The sequence below is a fragment of the Vombatus ursinus genome, unplaced genomic scaffold (assembly GCF_900497805.2).
Source record: "Vombatus ursinus unplaced genomic scaffold, bare-nosed wombat genome assembly UNPS02014820.1, whole genome shotgun sequence".
Classification (NCBI taxonomy): domain Eukaryota; kingdom Metazoa; phylum Chordata; class Mammalia; order Diprotodontia; family Vombatidae; genus Vombatus; species Vombatus ursinus.
Window position 1 is genome coordinate 21556717 of NW_020954598.1, and position 16903 is coordinate 21573619.

General features: G+C 39.9%; 1 protein-coding gene across 1 annotated transcript in view; it reads right to left on the bottom strand.

Moving 5' to 3' along the window:
* DOCK3 (dedicator of cytokinesis 3) overlaps window positions 1–16903 on the bottom strand; it is a 392714-nt gene that overhangs the window by 109491 nt on the left and 266320 nt on the right. Inside the window, exons 13-14 of the mRNA XM_027837282.1 lie at window positions 14347–14435; window positions 6192–6317 (exon numbers count right to left, since the gene is read on the bottom strand). Of these exons, the coding sequence (XP_027693083.1) occupies window positions 6192–6317; window positions 14347–14435 (215 nt within the window). The remainder of the gene's footprint in view (window positions 1–6191; window positions 6318–14346; window positions 14436–16903) is intronic.

A 16903-nucleotide genomic window follows, 5' to 3' on the forward strand; every position in this document is an offset into this window, starting at 1 on the left:
TGTTAACCAATCAGTTGACTGCCATCTGCTGAAACACCTCTCATCCAAGATCATAAAAGCCTCAAGAAATGGTCATGCTCTCTTTTGATCAGAAGACAACGAGCCCTTTCTGTTAACCATTAGCTAGCAATGGTTGATAAAATTGACTATAATTTACCTAAAAATTTTGTCTCTCAAAATTATTTTTTTATTTGACACGGTATGTGAACTGATTTTTCTTTTTTCCTTCTAATCTCAAACTATAAAACCAGACAGATTTCTCAAATGATTCTTTGAAAATAAGGCCCAGTCAGCATATTAAGGAATCTCACCTTTCTTGGTGAGGCGCTTTCACTGAAGAACAGAATGGCCCCTAGGTTCTCCAGCTTCGCAGACCTCTGGGTTTACTCAGAACTGTTGGACCCACTTTTTGGATGCACCAGAATACTCTATTAAACAAAAAGCCCTCCCTCAGACACCACTGCATCGAAGGGAGTTCAGCTGCAACGTGCCCTGCACCAGGCAACCACCTTCACTGTAATATCTTGGGCAAACACAGTACTAGCGAGACCAATTAAATATATATATGTATTATTCCAATCAACTCTTTTTTTCTTGCCTTTGTGGCTTTCCTTCAAGGGACTGAAGGAACTTCCTTTCAGGTCCCTGTAGGTGTCTTTCACTAAATAATAAGTGCTTTAGATTCACATATTTCTACAAGTATCATTAGACTTCGAAATAAATTATCTCTGAATTTAATCAGCAACCTTTTTTTGATGCATTAGAATAGCAATTTTTCCACGTGGTTAGGTGAAATGCAGAGAAAGCTTCTGCACACTCCTCAAACCTATCCACTCTCAACCTACAGAAGAGAGGATAAATACTGGTCTCTCTCCCCTCATCTGGACAATTGGGGGTACCAAAGTGAGTTCAGCTTAGCACCTTTTCCTGAGGGGAAGAAAGCAAAGGAAATAGACTATCAGATTGCTTTCTTGGGAAATACTAGAGGGTTCTATCTTTTGAGAGCCAAAGACATAGAACCCATATTTTTCCAAATGTTCATCAATGAGAAGTCTCTATTTTAAAAGTCAGTTTATTCTAATCAGCATGATTAACACTGTCTCTTTCTCAGCATGGCTACATTTTGGGGAGGACGATGGGACTGGCTGCGGCTAGAACTACAAGTTAGACCCCAAAGCAAACTGGTGACTGAACTAGAGCTTACACCCATGAAGAGAAGTCTGGGTTACTGGGTTAAGTGACTTGCCCAAGGTCACACAGGTAGTATATGTCAGGAGGAAGACTGAAAGCTAGTTTTCTAGACTTCCAAGACTACTTCTCATCCATTACCCTTGCCACCTTTCTCAAGGCTATAGGATCATATTTATTCCTTTCTCAAGGCCAATGAACATCACATTCTCCTCATGCTCTCCTCACAGAGCAGATTAGTGGATTCCACAGGCATCCCTGAGAGACAGTGGGCAGTTAGGTGGCACAGTGGACAGAATGCTGGATTTGGAGTCAGGAAGTCTTGAGTTCAAATCTGGTCTCAGACACTTATTAGCTATTTAACCCTGGGCAAATCACCTAATCTCTGTCTGCCTCAGCCTCTTCATCCGTACAATGGGGATAATAATAGCACCTACTTCCCAGGGTTGTTGTGAAGACAAAATGAGAATATTTGTAAAGTGCTTTGCAAACCTTAAAGTGCTATTATTAATTATTATTAGATTTGCCAAAATTTTCATCAGAGACTTCTGGTTATATTCCTATGAACCAACCTGTAGCAGCTCAGGACATCTCCCTTCCTTAGAAGTGCATTCACTGTAAACAGTTCTTTTATGTCATGTGTGTCCGGAAAGAGTGGAAAGAATAAATGGTAATGAACTAGAAAAGCCTTTTCAGATACCTTTTTATCCCTTGCTGCCTGAGACAAGAATGCCACTCAATCTCTCCTTCACTAATGTGAGTAATTGGCCTGTCTTTTTCACAGAAATCCCTTCATGTATTTGTAACCTGTTCTATTTCCCCTCCTACTTGTGAATGGATTCACCCCAAGGGTGTTCTGCATACTGTTGAGAAGCCCTCAGTCTCATCTTTGAGGAGCGCTCCTCTTGCTAAGATTTACTGAAGGTCCAAAGCGGTGCCTTTCCAAGTCTTCAGGGCTGTGCCATCAGTTTCACCTGCTGGACCTCTCCCAACAGATCTTCTTTCTAATCTGCCCAAGGTAGGGGAGGTTGGTGAAGGGTGGAGAATGTACATGATTTCCCCCCAATATTGCAATGATTTGTTACCTTCACCAACATTCCATGAAAAAAGTGGAGATGGAGAAAAAGCAAGCAAGCAGCAGACATTGAACAGAAAAGCAGGAACTTACACCCAACTATCTTCATCTCTGCATCAGAAAGAAAGGGGAGACAATGAAGGGATAACACAGAGAGAACAAGAAAAATTAAGACAGAGAGAAAGAGAACAAGAGAAAGAAACATCACTCACAGATCAATGATGAAGCATGCACTTTTCATCAGAGGCTCAGAGTAAGAGGCAGAGTGTACTACTAAGCAGGTGAATAAGGGAAGGGGATCGTTGGGAAGACAGACACTGCCATGCGGAGGCAGCTGATTTCTACTCAGCAAATTCAGCATACAAGTCAAGGACCATTCCAAAGGCAAGCAGCACATGGCCTGGCCCACCCCATATCACTCAGGGAGTGGCAGTCCCTTTTCCTACCCCCCTCCCCAGTCCTGCCCCAGGATCAAAGCAATTTTATTCTCTGAGAAAACCTCAGTCAGCAGCTAGAAACACACACTCAACCACAGGGCTAGTTCAACTGAATCCTTTTTCCTGAATGACAAAGACAGACACAAGAACATTTAATAATCAGCATGACACGTGGCTCATGTCACAACCAAGTTGGGAATTCCAAGGTTAGAATTTCCGGAGGAATTAATTATTAGGAGTGTTCTCCAGAAGCGCGCCAGGGCCCTGATTCTCCACAAAGGGCTAGAGATCAGGAGTGTTGAGTCAAACTTAGCATGTGGTAGACATGCCCATCTTCATTAGCACCTCAAAGGTGAGCATATGGCATGCTGCTAGTTTTTGGTTTTCTGTATTATACAGAAATTCACAGAGAAAGGGAAGGTTGCTCTCTTAAGAAAATGGTGGTTCTGTATTAATTGTCTTTAAATGGATTAGGGAAAAGGGCTCTTGCTCTTTCTTAACCCATGATGTTTGTTCAGTAAAACAGATTTAATATAATAAATGTATTTAATTTCTTTAATAAAATAGCCCTAAAATAAAATCTATTTAATAAAATAGCCATAAAATTGATTTCAAACCATTCATTTCAAGTTATGGTCTTTCAGATGATAGTGTTAAGAATCTGTTTTTTTATTTATTTAAATAGTACTTTTCCCCCCAATTACATATTAAGAAAATATTTTAGCATTCATTTTTATAAGATTTTGAGTTCCTAATTTTTCTCCCTCCCTCCCTTCTTCCAAAAATGGTAGGCAGTTTGATATAGCTAGTATTAAGAATCTAAAATGAATTCTGGAATAGAAGCCACACTGACCAAGGAAGCCTTGTTTATCTATCAAGCTTATTCTGCTCCAGTCTTTTCTGATTATCTTGTTAAGAAAATCTATAAGGGACCGAAATTTTGCTACAAAGCTATTAGCTTGTAATGCACAAAAAGATGAATTTAGAGTAAGGAAGAACATAAACATGTAAGCAAAAATGACTGATGGCTAGCTACCCCATCAACATAAGATGGTGAGTTCAGTTAAGGAAAAAAATGATTTGCTGGAAAAAATATTTCCAAAACCATCCTTAAGATTAGCCTTTAAAATCAAAGGTGATATTTCCAAGGCTAGCATTTTCTTTGCCACTATCAATCCAGGAGCTTGGGGGTAGTTTGAATAGTTTATGGCTCATGGTCAAAATACTCCTGCCTAGTCCCCATATTCTGAACAAAGTAGGATGGCTGTCAGGTGGTGGAGCCCAGAAAAAGCATTTGGAAAATAACTCTAACAGTACAATAAAAGTTCCATCCCCTTTCTTAATATTGGTGGACTAGACAGTGAGAGAACATGATGTAAGACACTGTGGTGTCTTGGATTGGAGACTGCAAAAACTCTCACTTCAAGCATTGCAAATATGCTCTGGCCATAATCCCTATTCTTGCATTTCTTCTGATGTGTGATCTTCAATTAACTGCCAACTCATTGTGGTTTGAAGATGTGATTCTCTCCTTACCAGGGATTCTAATAAGACACACTTATTTTCACTTGGACCTTGAAGTGATGGGAAAATCACCTTCACCTACTTAGCTGTCATGGCCCCATTTACTATGACTCCTTCAGGCTTGTTAGGAAACTCTGCAGCAGCTCCACTCACAACTTTAGTAGCTATTTCCTTAAGTACCCATTTGCTACAACTATAGCTTTCGCTACCATAAAGCTGTATGCATTGGAGGGAATAACATTGTGCTATTTCACAGCTGTGAAGTGGACAGGAAATCACTGGAATGAGACTATAGGACAGACAACTGTATCAGCTGAACATTCCTACTTAGCAGATGATTGCTGGCTCCCTGACACCAGGGAAGTGTGTCAGGATGGATGGGTTGATGTGCCATAGAGAATTTGTCAGAGTCAGCATTTCTCTGGAGGTAGTTTGACCACCAGGTAAAGCCTCAGTGCTATAATGTTTTGCTGAACTATGGAATCTCAAGGTCCCAGTCTGAGAGGGATTTAGGAGATATCAGGAGGCTGTTAGCTGGTGATGGGGCATAATCTGGTGGTAACGACATGCACAAAGGATTGTTTTGTGCAGTAGAGGCTTGAACCCTCTCTGCCAAGTGAAGAAGGGTGTGTGTGGAAGCAGAGCAGGTAGAAGTAGGTCTGCTTCCTGCTCTCAAGGCACTTTCAGCCATGCTTCTGCTGTGCTAACTCTAAGTCTCCAATTTAACTGACCCAAGAACCGACTTCACTTAGCAGGTGTAGTTTGGTTGTCCCTGGAATGGGCTGATGGGGGTAAATGACATGAACTTTTCTGCAGACTGACTTTAATGATACTCCATCAGCTGTCATTTAGAGGGCACAATTCATCCTCTTCTCTTACTTCAACTGCTCTGTGGAATGTACCCATAAACCCTTTACAGATCCTGGTATGCTGATGAGGCAAAGGGACACCCAGCTGCTTCATCAAAGGACCTCTTTTCTCAAATGTGACTTTGAAAATATCTCTCGAAATGAAATTCTGCTTAAAAATATTTCAGCTGAAAGATGCTTCTCTCCTACCCCATTCATGTGGTTTTATGCACATTCCAAAATGAAACTTAAGATTCACTCTCTTCATATACAAATGCTTACAACTTTTAGAGGAATTAGGTTTCTGAAACAGGGATGAGCAGGGAAGAAACATTACATGTTTTATTTAGTGTCATCTCAGGAGGCATTACCATGGAATGTGTGGGACTAGATGGTTAAAAGAAGAATAATAAGTAATGGCATCAGTTCATTGTTTAGTAACATGGTATCTACAAAACTTCGTTATTTGGTTGGCAGGCTAAGACAAGAAGTCAAAGATCATACAAGACTGACTGGGTTACCTTCGAGGGCATAAGGTGTATGTCAGAATATCTTGGACCTATGGCACCTGGATCCAAGACTCCTTTTGGGTGACTTACTTGTATATATACACACGTTTAAACTGAAGATGCCTGCATACCATATTTTAAAATGATGCTTTTTATGATCCTGCACTATTATAATTTTAAAAAAGAGATTTCTCTTCAGCTTTCATAGAGCACCAATCATTCTCATCAAAATTGCATTCCTATACTTTGCCATTTTTTATCCCTTTAAGGAATAGGACACTTGTGGTTGTTTTCCTATGAGATTGGTGACATAACATAAAAAGTTGAAATGTTGACCTTGATATACATATTCTTTCACTGTAGAAATCAGAGAGGGTGTCAGATAAGAAAACCCATCTGTTGTGTCTATGTAGAACTTTTGAACATTGTTCTGTATGATTTTATGAGATGAATCCAGCACCTACGGCTAGCAGAAGATTCAACTGGTGGCAGGGTGGAGCCCAGTGAATCTAAAGATGGCTCAGAATAGGTATATTGACCAACCACAGCTGAAAGAGCTGACTTGATTCTGTGAACACTCTCTGGGAGCCCCCAGAACAGTTCTGCCTACCTGGCATGATGACATCAGGGAAACCCAATTTCCTGGTAACTGCCAAGCCTCTGTTAAAGATCATAGGATTTTCCCTCCGAATCTGGTCCATGTCCCCACGAAGAAGCTGCAAAGAAATTATAAGACCTGCAAGAAACAAAAAAACTTTTTTTCAGAGCCACAATTCCATCTTAAAAAGAAATTTACAATTCCATCTTGAGTCATATGAGGTGCTACTGAGGATAACTCAGGAACTCCATCCACAGGAAAATATATTGTATGCAGGGTTTTTCTTTCGAAAGCCATCATGCAGAAAATATAAGCTACTCTGCAGAAATATTCTGCTATTCAGAAATACCTCGAGGCATAAAACTAACGGAACATGAGTCAGAGTGACCTTGACAAATAAAGAAATGGTTTAACAAAAATAAGATGAAAAATTTGACAGTTTCTATGCAAGGGGGTCTTCTTAGGAAAAGCCCCAAATAGTCTGCAGAAGCTAGATGGATAAAAACTATTTAGAGATAAGTGTGCCAAAAAAAAGACCTCCTGGCCACAGTTTACCACTGGTTGGAAATGTGTGAGCAATGTTACATATTGTTTTTTATACTGGGAAGTATGCCAAATTCTGGAAGGCAGTAATCCTGTATTTAATATTCTTGTATTCTTTGCCTCTCCCTACTCCTAATTCCTTTTGAACTTACTCCTTCAATCCCTCTACCTGTTATTCTACTCAGTCACTCATGCTCTGATCTCACTTACCTCCCATCAAAATTTTGACCTTATGGTTGACTAGTTCAACTATACACTAATTTCTTCCCTTAAAACCCTCTCCTGCTTACCAGCCATGACATCAGATATCAACACTAGGTTGCCCTCAAGATCTGGTTTTTCCATTCTTCCTGGTATGCTACTGAATGCAGATAGACAAAGTCACATGCTTATACCAAGACAAAGTTATGTGATTATATCAACTGGGTTCACTACAAATTAATGTTGTTTAATCTTAAGTAGGCTCTCATTTATATAAGGAAATCCTTTTATTCTTCCCTGATTAATTCTCTATCACATTTTTCATAGCAGTAATTCTAAACTCTTTCTTTTATCCCCAGGAAACCTTTCCTTTTCCCCTTTCATCTCATCAGAGCACCTCACTTTACTGAGAATATGGAAACCATCTGTCGAGGTCCCCCTCCTTCTTTCCTATACCAAGTGACCAAATTGCCCTATATTGTTGCTCTATTCTTTCCTTCTTTGCTACAGTCCCTAAGGAAGAGATTTTCCTTCTCATTTTCCTTCTTGTGCTCTTTATCCCAGCTCCTCCTATCTCCCATGGGACCCTGCTCCCCCTCTGTACCCTATCTTCAGTATCTTCTTATCCACTACCTCCTGCCCTACAAAGGTGGCCCCGGTTCATCCATTCTTCAAACAAACAAACAAAATCCGCAACCAACCTCACCAAGTTATTGTCTTTATATCACTTCCCTTTCACAGCCAAAAGACCTATCCTTATTGCATCCCTTTTTTTTATTTGCTTTCCAACTCTACCACTCAGTTGAAATTACTCTCTTTGAGATTACTGAAGATTTCTTAATTGGTAACTACAATGCTCTTTTCTCATTCTTCCTTCTATTGACCTCTCTTCAACTTTTTATACTCTTCACCACCTTCTCTTCCTAGACATTCTTTTCTACCTTGGCTTTTTTTTTTTTTGGCTTGGCAATTGGGTTAAGTGACTTGCCCAGGGTCACACAGCTAGTGAATATCATGTGTCTGAGCCTGTATTTGAACTCAGGTCCCCCTGACTCCACGGCCAGTGCTCTATCCACTTTGCCACCTAGCTGCCCCTACCTTGGCTTTTGTGACAGTTCTGTCTTGGCTCGTCTACCTATCTGACCTCTCCTCTTTCTCTTTTGTTGGATCATCATCCTTTTCCCTCCCCCCACTCCCTAGCTCTGTCTTGGGTCTTTTTCTCTCCTTAAACTCTCATCAATATTATCATTTCTGTGCAGATGACTACCCAATCTATGTATACTATCATGAACTCCAGTTCTATACCACCAACTACTTGACATTGTTGGTCAGTCATTTTCAGTCATGTCTGACTCTTCAGGGCCCCTTTTTTTGGGGTTTTCTTGGTAAAGATACTGGAGTGGTTTGCCATTTCCTTCTCATTTTACAGACAAGGAAGCTGAGGCAAATAGGGTTAAATGCCTTGCCCAGGGTCACACAGCTAGTAAGTGTTTGAAGTTGGATTTGAACTCAGGTCTTCCTGACTCCAGACCTGGCACTCTATCTACTGTGCCATCTAGCTGTCTCATACTTCCTGCAGATCCCTCCAACTGGGTGTTCCAACTACTTGATAGATATCTCTAATTAGATATAACATTGGCATTTCAAATTTTGCAAGTCTGAAAATGGGACTCATGATATTTCTCCTCAAGCCCATTCTTTCTCTTAACTCTCCCATTTCTGTTGAGGGCACCATCATTCTTCCAGTCACCCATATTTGCAACTTCAGAGTCAACCACTCCACTTTCCATTTGCTGCTCTGCCTGGTTTCCACTCCAAGGAACAAGATGCCCCTCCCAGGAAAAAGTCATCCACCACTTCTAAACTCACCACCATACTGTTAATTCACACTTGATTGACTCTACTTCCTTCAGTTTCCTCTCCCCTGTTACTGGAGGGCAGAGTATCAAACTCCTCCCAAAGCCATCCTTTACAGAGGGCAGAAACTGGACTTTCACATCACGTCACTTTGCATTTGCTGCCCTGCCTGGTTTCAACTCCATGGAAAAAGATGCCTGTCCTGGGTACTCCTTGATGTCCTGTCCCTCCTCATTCCTTTTCCTGTCTCTCTTTGTGTGTTGCTTCCCCTTTTAGATTATAAACTTGTTGAGGGCAGGGGCTATCTTTCTTTTTATTAATTGTATCCCCAGTCTTAGCACAGTGCTTGGTATAGTAGGTGCTTAATAAATATTGATTGGATTGGATCTTTCACTCTTCCCTTCCTTTCATCCCCCAGATCAAATCAATTGCCAAATTCTTGTTGATTTTACCTCCATAACAGCTCTTTTATCTGTCCCTTCTCTTCACTCACCTCCCTAATTTAGACCCTTTTCTATGTTCAGAAATATTATTGCAATAGGTTCCTAACTGGTCCTTTGCTTCAACATTCTCTAATTCTTTCTCTTCAATTCATCCTCTCCTCATTCTCCAATTTGTTCATGCAAAAACAATATTCTCAAAACAGATCTACCATTTCATTCTCCTATCTAAAATCTTTACTGACTTCCTGTTGCCTCTTGGCTTAAATACAAATTCCCCAACGTGTCATTTAAAGCCTTCTAGAACCTGGCTCCCACCTACTTTTCCAGACATCTTTCACCTCACTTCCATTCATTCAGTCTATGTTTCAAGCAAATCAGCCTCCTCGATGTTCCCTGAATGTGGCATGACATCTCTTATGTCTGTGCCTTTGCACAGGCTGACACCTATACCTAGAATACCGGACTTCTTTATCACTGTCTCTTAGAATCCTTTGCTTTGGAATCTTTAAATAGTACTGATGAGACTAACGTGTTTCCCTCTGTGGCATCAGAAAGTAGTTAATTTAAAAAACTGGTAATGAAAAATTATTTACAACCTTCAAAATTGTAACTTGCTTTGGCAGCCTACTGAAGTAATAACAAACAACAAATGCAAACGATTCTTGGTTAGAATGGATTCTAGAAAAGGAGAGCTGGCCAGGAATCTTCTAATACTGCCAACCAACATACATTTATTAAAGGACTACTATGTCAAGAAGAGTTGGACATGACTGAAACATCTGAACAACAACAACAATAGCAACAACAACAACTTTGTTTTAGCCACAGTGTTAGTCACTGGGGATGAAAAGACAAGGCTCAACAAAATTAAACTACTCCTGCTCTCAAACAGTTCTCATCCTACCTGACAGACAATATGGATTCATGTAAATATAGAGAGAATAAATAAAAAATTAAAACAAGATAGTCAGAGAGGCAGGATACCTAGCTTGGGCAGGGGCTGGGAGCAAGAAAGACTTTGTGTTGAAGGTGGGGTTTGAGCTGCATTCCCGGCCCCTGCCCACCCCAATTGCATTTGGGAAATTGCATAATGATTTTAATGGTCCTAATTGAGCTAAGTCTTGAATGAAGTGAGGAAATCTATGAGGTAGAGAGGGAAGATGCAACCACATTGCAGGCATGGGGGTTGCTCTATAAATTAAGAGAAAAGGAATAATGTGTATTGAGACTAGAAAGGTTGTGAAGGGCTTTAAAAGCCAGATGGAAGACTTGATACTTTATGCTTTTTCCTAGAGGAAATAGGGCATCACTGAAGTTTATTAAAATAGGAGGGTAACATTTTCAGACTAGGGCTTAAGGCAAATCATTTTGACAGCTGTGTGGAGGATAGATTGGAATGGGGAAAGACTTGAAGAAAGAAGGTAATTGGGAGGTCCTTGCAATGGTCCAGGTGAAAGGTGATAAGGGAATGAACTAAGGGCGTAGCTGTGTAAGTAGTGAGAAGTAGATGGAGGTGAGAGAAGAGACTGGAAGTACAGAAGTAGAGTGACTTGCTCAAGATCACTTTAGCAATAGATGAAAGAGCTAGGATTGAGATCCAGGTCTTGACTCTAAATCTTACTGATGAGTTATCCTCTAGATAATTTCCAAGCTGTTGCACAGTCTCCTAAACCAGTAACTTTAATCTAACTTAATTCTATAGAATGACTTTTGGTTCCTTTAATCATCCAACACGAGAACACTTTAAAATTGCATTAAAACTAGCAACCTAAATTTTGAATTTTGTTCCATTAAAAATAGTTGGTCAAAATGACACCTATATGAGACATTTGTGGGTTGGCAACGTTGGCAACCATGCTGTGAAATCTTCTACTTGTTGAATGGTTGGATGGGGATTAATTATCTAAATTAATCTCAGCCCAGATGCTGAAATAGCTCTGTGGTTAATATCCTAAATATAAAAATACATATTTAAAATACAGAAAAATTGCCTGTTAATTATTTAATTTGTCTACAGCTATTCTTAATGACCTCTATGTGAATGGGAATTGCTCCATGCTGAATGACAGTGTATTTGATATCCCAATAAGCCAAATGAAAAATGTGTATATTACTAAAAAAGAGGAGAGAGAAAGAGGAAAGAAAGGAGAGGGGAGAGGGAAGAGGGTAAAGAGAGAGAGAGAGAGAGAGAGAGAGAGAGGGAGAGAGAGAGAAAGAGTACAGGTAGACAAAGGGAAAGCAAAGAGTTAGAGGGGGAGAAGAGGATGGGGGAGAAGAGAGGGAGAGGAGAGAAAGGAAAAAGAGGGAGAGAGAGGTAGGGGAAGGGAGAGAAGGAGGGATAGATGAGAATATGTTAGAGTTACTGGAGAATTATATATTTTCTCAATACCCACAACCAAAACAGAAATTTCTTTCTGTAATTCTAAATGACAACTTTAGGGAAAACATCTAAGAATCTTTGAAAGTGATTGCATTGGAAGTTCTAAATTAACTGTCCATAGAGCTTAACTCAGGTTAGTGATGGGATAAAGCAAAGGAAATTTATTTTTAAAAAATGGATCTTCAACTGAGTAGAATAACAGAATGAAGCAAGATTCAGAATTTGGCCAGCAATATCCCTTTGGCAAATTAAGAAATACCCAGAAATAAATCTATCAGGGTGCAGGTGAAAGAGAAATAATTTGCAGATATAAATTCATATATGTCTAGAAAAGTGATCTATTCATTTCCAGGAACTGTTATACTCAAAATCCCTTGGCTTTTCCTACACCTGCAAGAAATGTCTCAAGATGACACTGGTAACTTTTTCCTTTATCACTTAGGATTGGTCAAGACCTAACTTTGTTTCAGACTTTGTTGCAGCCTCTCTTTATTATCTTGTCATTCTGATACTGTTCAGGCTCCTAGAGCTGTGAAGCTACCACTGTCACTCTTAGTGGCCTTGAAAGAAGCTTTGGGCACTGACTTAGGTCTGTGCCATTCTGTTTGGCTCTTGATTTTCACCAAAGTGAGAAATGCAGGCAGATGAGGCCAATAAAAACAGAGTAGGCCAGGGGAAAAGTGTCAGTACAAAACACCAGAGACTAAGGTTATAACTTTTTGTAGGAAATGGGGTTTGTGGCATATTAGAAATTTCCCACACACTGGGGCTTAGATGAAAGCACAGTCTCTTACCTTTTCCTCAAATTGGGGCAGTATTTAATCCCTGGTAGTGGAAGAGTAGTTATCTCTATGCCTGGTAAAGTCATTGAAGACACTCACTACATATTGGTTATAATAGCAAGAATAGCTATATTCTCTCATTGTTACTTTTCTTTTCTTTTCTTTTTTGTTTGTTTGTTTGTTTGTTTGTTTGTGTTTTTAGGCAATGGGGGTTAAGTGACTTGCCCAAGGTCACACAGCTAGTAAGTGTCAAGTGTTTGGTCTGAGGCCGGATTTGAACTCAGGTCCGCCTGACTGCAGGGCCGGTGCTCTATCCACTGTGCCACCTAGCTGCTCCTCATTGTTACTTTTCTTAAACAACCATTCCCGTATTAGATTGTAAGCTTCTTGAAGACAGGGATTATCTTTTGCCTCTTCTTGTATCCTCAGTGCTTGGCACAGAGCCTGGCACACGGTAGGCACTTGATAAATGCTTATTGACTGACTATTAAATGCCCAATATATTTAGATCTTGAACAAAACCAAAAACCAAAAAGAAAAACCCAAAGGGGTGTGTGTGACAGATTAGTCATTGCCTCTACATTAAAAGCACCTAGAATTTTAGGGAGCAAAGAAAACCCAATCTTTTTGAGTTTGGGGCAATGTTGGGACTGCTTCCTAATTAATGCATTCTTATTTTTCCCACTTGTCTTAAATATGTCACATGAGCTTTAATCATGCTTGTGGTTGAAGAACTCAGAGTCAAGGGCATCATTTTGTGAACAAAACACATAAATAAGACAAAAAATGTCAGAGAGATGAAAGGGGACTGTGTTTCCATAGATAACTTGGGACTTTTCCCCATGTTTTAAATCTAGCTTTTGGCCAGTTCTTCTTTTCCTCTTATTTCAGAGAGAGGTTGACTGTGCACGCACATTTACTAGACCAAGGCTATGCAATTCCGAGCACCTACACAAGGTGCTCCTCAGCATCCAGATGGCAATGGCAGTCATCATCACTTTGTGCCTAATCCTGAAGTACACATACAAGGAAAAGCAACCTTGGCTAAATAAATAATTCAGTAGGTATGGATGACACCCACACTGCAATGTGTAAGTGGAGCCAAACGTGCCTTCCAGAATGCTTCTCCTTCTGCAGCCTCTGGCTTAGAGCTGCTCCAAAGATCCTCCTACTCAGATATCCATTTATATTTATAGAGCAAAAAATAAGCTCCTTCTGACAGTCAAAATTGTCTAGGAAGTTCTCTGCCTGCAAATGGCATGTTGGTTTTATATTGTCATTCAAGACCAACTCATAGTTCCCAGAAAAGTCTAAGTTTGAGGACAAAAAAAGGTTAAGAAAAGGTGGTTATGAAATAACTTATTGATGAAAATGGCAAAAATAAATACCCGTTTCTGTTGCAAATTCAGTAGCTAAGTATAAGATGATTTCAAGAGTCATATATATTTCAAACCATCATTTTCAGATTGAATCACAAAATAACTTTCTGTCCAACTATCCCTAGGTTTCAATAGCAAGGATTTCAATGACTTCTGTTTGAAAAAGTTCAGGAAAGAGATATAAGTCACTTACAGGGAAATATTTTCTATTCTCATCCTATAGTGACTGATATTGCTAGATTAATCACTGACACTGATTAGTGACGTAGTTTCCCTATGACACACTGAATGAGCAGTAGCTGAAAAAGAAGTTACTTTACTAAGTGTCAGTTTTATTCTGAGTTGATGGTTTTGTTCAAGAAAACCCAAGTCTTAGTAGGATGACTCCAATGACACATTTCCTGGGCCCGGACAAAAGAAAGGCATAATTAGGCTTGACCTCAAGTCACTTATCCAGAGAGTGATGAAGGGAGAGCAAGCAGGTGACATAAAAGTTTAGCAACAAACATCGGGATGACCACATGGCCTGAGCCCAATCATACAAACTTCAGCAAGTTATTCTATTCAAAAGAAATAGATTACCGTAGTTGGAGCTGGGGGCAGTGTACTTTGTGCTAGACTTTCGGATGATATTTTCATGGACCTGGTACCATTCATTTTCATTGTTGCATCTGAAATAAAAAATCATGTGTGTTACTGTCTCTCATTTTACTTAGATTAAAAGTTGATTAAAGATCTAAAAGGGGCTTTATAGGTCATCTAAATCAACCCTGTCATTTTACTGCAACTTAGAAGGGACAAAGGAGCTGCCCAAGGTCACACAGGCAGCAAGCAGCAGAGCCAAGATTCACATACAAGTCCTCTGACTTCAAAACCAGTTTACATTAAGCATGGAGGAGGAATCCTTAGCAGAGCTGGTTGGGTGCCTCAATAAGTAGGATTAAATTCCTTTCCTGGCCATGCATTTGATTTGGGTAAAGAAAGAACTGAGGAAAGAAAGGGTTTTGTTGACATTCAAAGGAGAGGGGTCAGAAGACAATAGCATAGCCACCTCTCTTTCCAAGTGATAATATCGTACCTTCGACTTTCACAACACCCACTGGGGATTACTTCAGACAATGGAAAACCTCCATCATCCTGTAAACATTGTCCATAGAACAATCCCTCAATTAGTTACTTTGAGCTTCTTCTTGAAAACGCCATTAAAACAAACCGACAAACTCCATTTGATGAAAAACTTGTCACCTCCCCAACCACCATCAAGGGCTACATGTGCTCGCTTAAAAACCACACAAGATTTTTTTTTCAGTCCAGTATGATACAGCTTTCAATTGGGAACTGTAGGTAAATAAAAATCTTAACAATCTAAATCCACCTTTAAGTTTGAATCAAATTCTATAGGTTTTAAAATGAAAATGTTTAGTTAGATATGCGGTAATCGGGGAAGATAGTCACTTATTTAAAACTACTGACAATCACTGATTATAACATTTTTTTTTTAGTCCATTGAGGGTAACATTCATGTTTATAGTCAATTATTGCTGCAAATTATTAAGTCAATCAACTAACAGGAATTTATTTATTAAGCACTTACTCTGAGTCAAGCAACATGTTAAGTACTGAGGATACCCCCCTCCAGCAATAGTCCATGCCCTCAAGGACTTTGCATTCTAGTGAAGGAGACAATGTATATAAATTGTTTTTTTGTTGCTGTGTCATTTTAGTTGTGTCTAACTCTTCATGATCCCATTTTGAGGTTTTCTTGGCAAAGATACTGGAGTGGTTTGCCTCTCTGGAGCAGTTCCTTCTCCAGCTCATTTTTTACAGTGAGAAACTGAGGCAAACAAGGTTAGGTGACTTGCCCAGGGTCACACAACTAGTAAGTGAATTTGAACTCACGGAGATGAGTCTTCCTGAATTCCAGACCCAGTTCATTATCCACTGTACCCCCTATGTACATAAGTTAGTTCATACCAAACACAGAGAAAGCAGAAAGCAGTGTTAGAGGGGAAGGCAGCAGGAACTTGGGGGGGGGTGAGAAAGGCCTCCTGCAGAAGGGAGTGCTTGAGTTGAATTTTAAGGGAAATCAGGGATTCCTAAGAGTCTGAGCTTAGGAGGGAGGACATATTTGAGAGCCAAGAGCATTGGTGACTGTTTATAGTTTGTGGCCTGCCTGTTGCCAGTGGCTGCCATAGTAGGAGAGAGGGTGGCCTTGAAAGGGAGCCGTTCCTATTTAGTCAAGTTTCTTCTGGAGTTTAGAGTGAAAAGTTCCGGCAGCACCTTCAGCTCTTCACTGTCTGACTTGTAGGATGTCTCCACTTGTCAAACCAATCAATACATTAGAGAAGTATCTAGGTATTAACAAGGTGGGAAAGACTAGTCTCCCTGTTGGGCCCTTCTTGTCACTTTTCAAGCTTACTAGATCAGTCACTCCTTGCTTGAAATACAACCTACCTAGAGGTTTCTGTAAACTGGGTTCCCACAAAAAGAGTGTTGACAAAGGAAAACATGAAAATCTTTTGGTACTCCTTCAAGCTGGAATGTTCCTAGATCACTTAATAACATACGGAAATATTACATCAAAAGTTTGGGGAATACACAAATGCAAATTTTGTGTATATTTTACTTTGATTTAAAACTTTCTTTTATTCCTTTGTTAACTTTGAAAAATTAGTCCATCTTTTCCCAGAATTTACATGTTTTACTACCATAAAGAGAACTTATAGCATTGTACCTGTATCTGCATGTTGTTGTTATTGTTCAGTAGTTTCAGCCTTTCTGTGATCCCATATGGGATTTTCTTGGCAAAGATACTAAGTGGTTTGCCATTTCCTTTTTCAGTTCACTTTCCAGATGAGGAAACTGAGGCAAACAGGGTTTAATGACTTCTCTGGGGTCACACAACTAGTAAGTGTCTGAGGCTGGATTTGAACTCAGGTTTCCTGGCTCCAAGCCGGGCACTCTATCCACTATGCAACTTTCCCAGTAGACGTAATCCCTTTCCTTAAGGTCAGGGACTGCTTTTATGTGAGCCTAGCCTAGTGGATGCTTTAAAAATGCTTGCTGAATAGGACTGTTGGCACATATTGGCGAGACCGTATCAACTGGCTCTGGCTTTTCCATTTTTGTTTTTAATTCG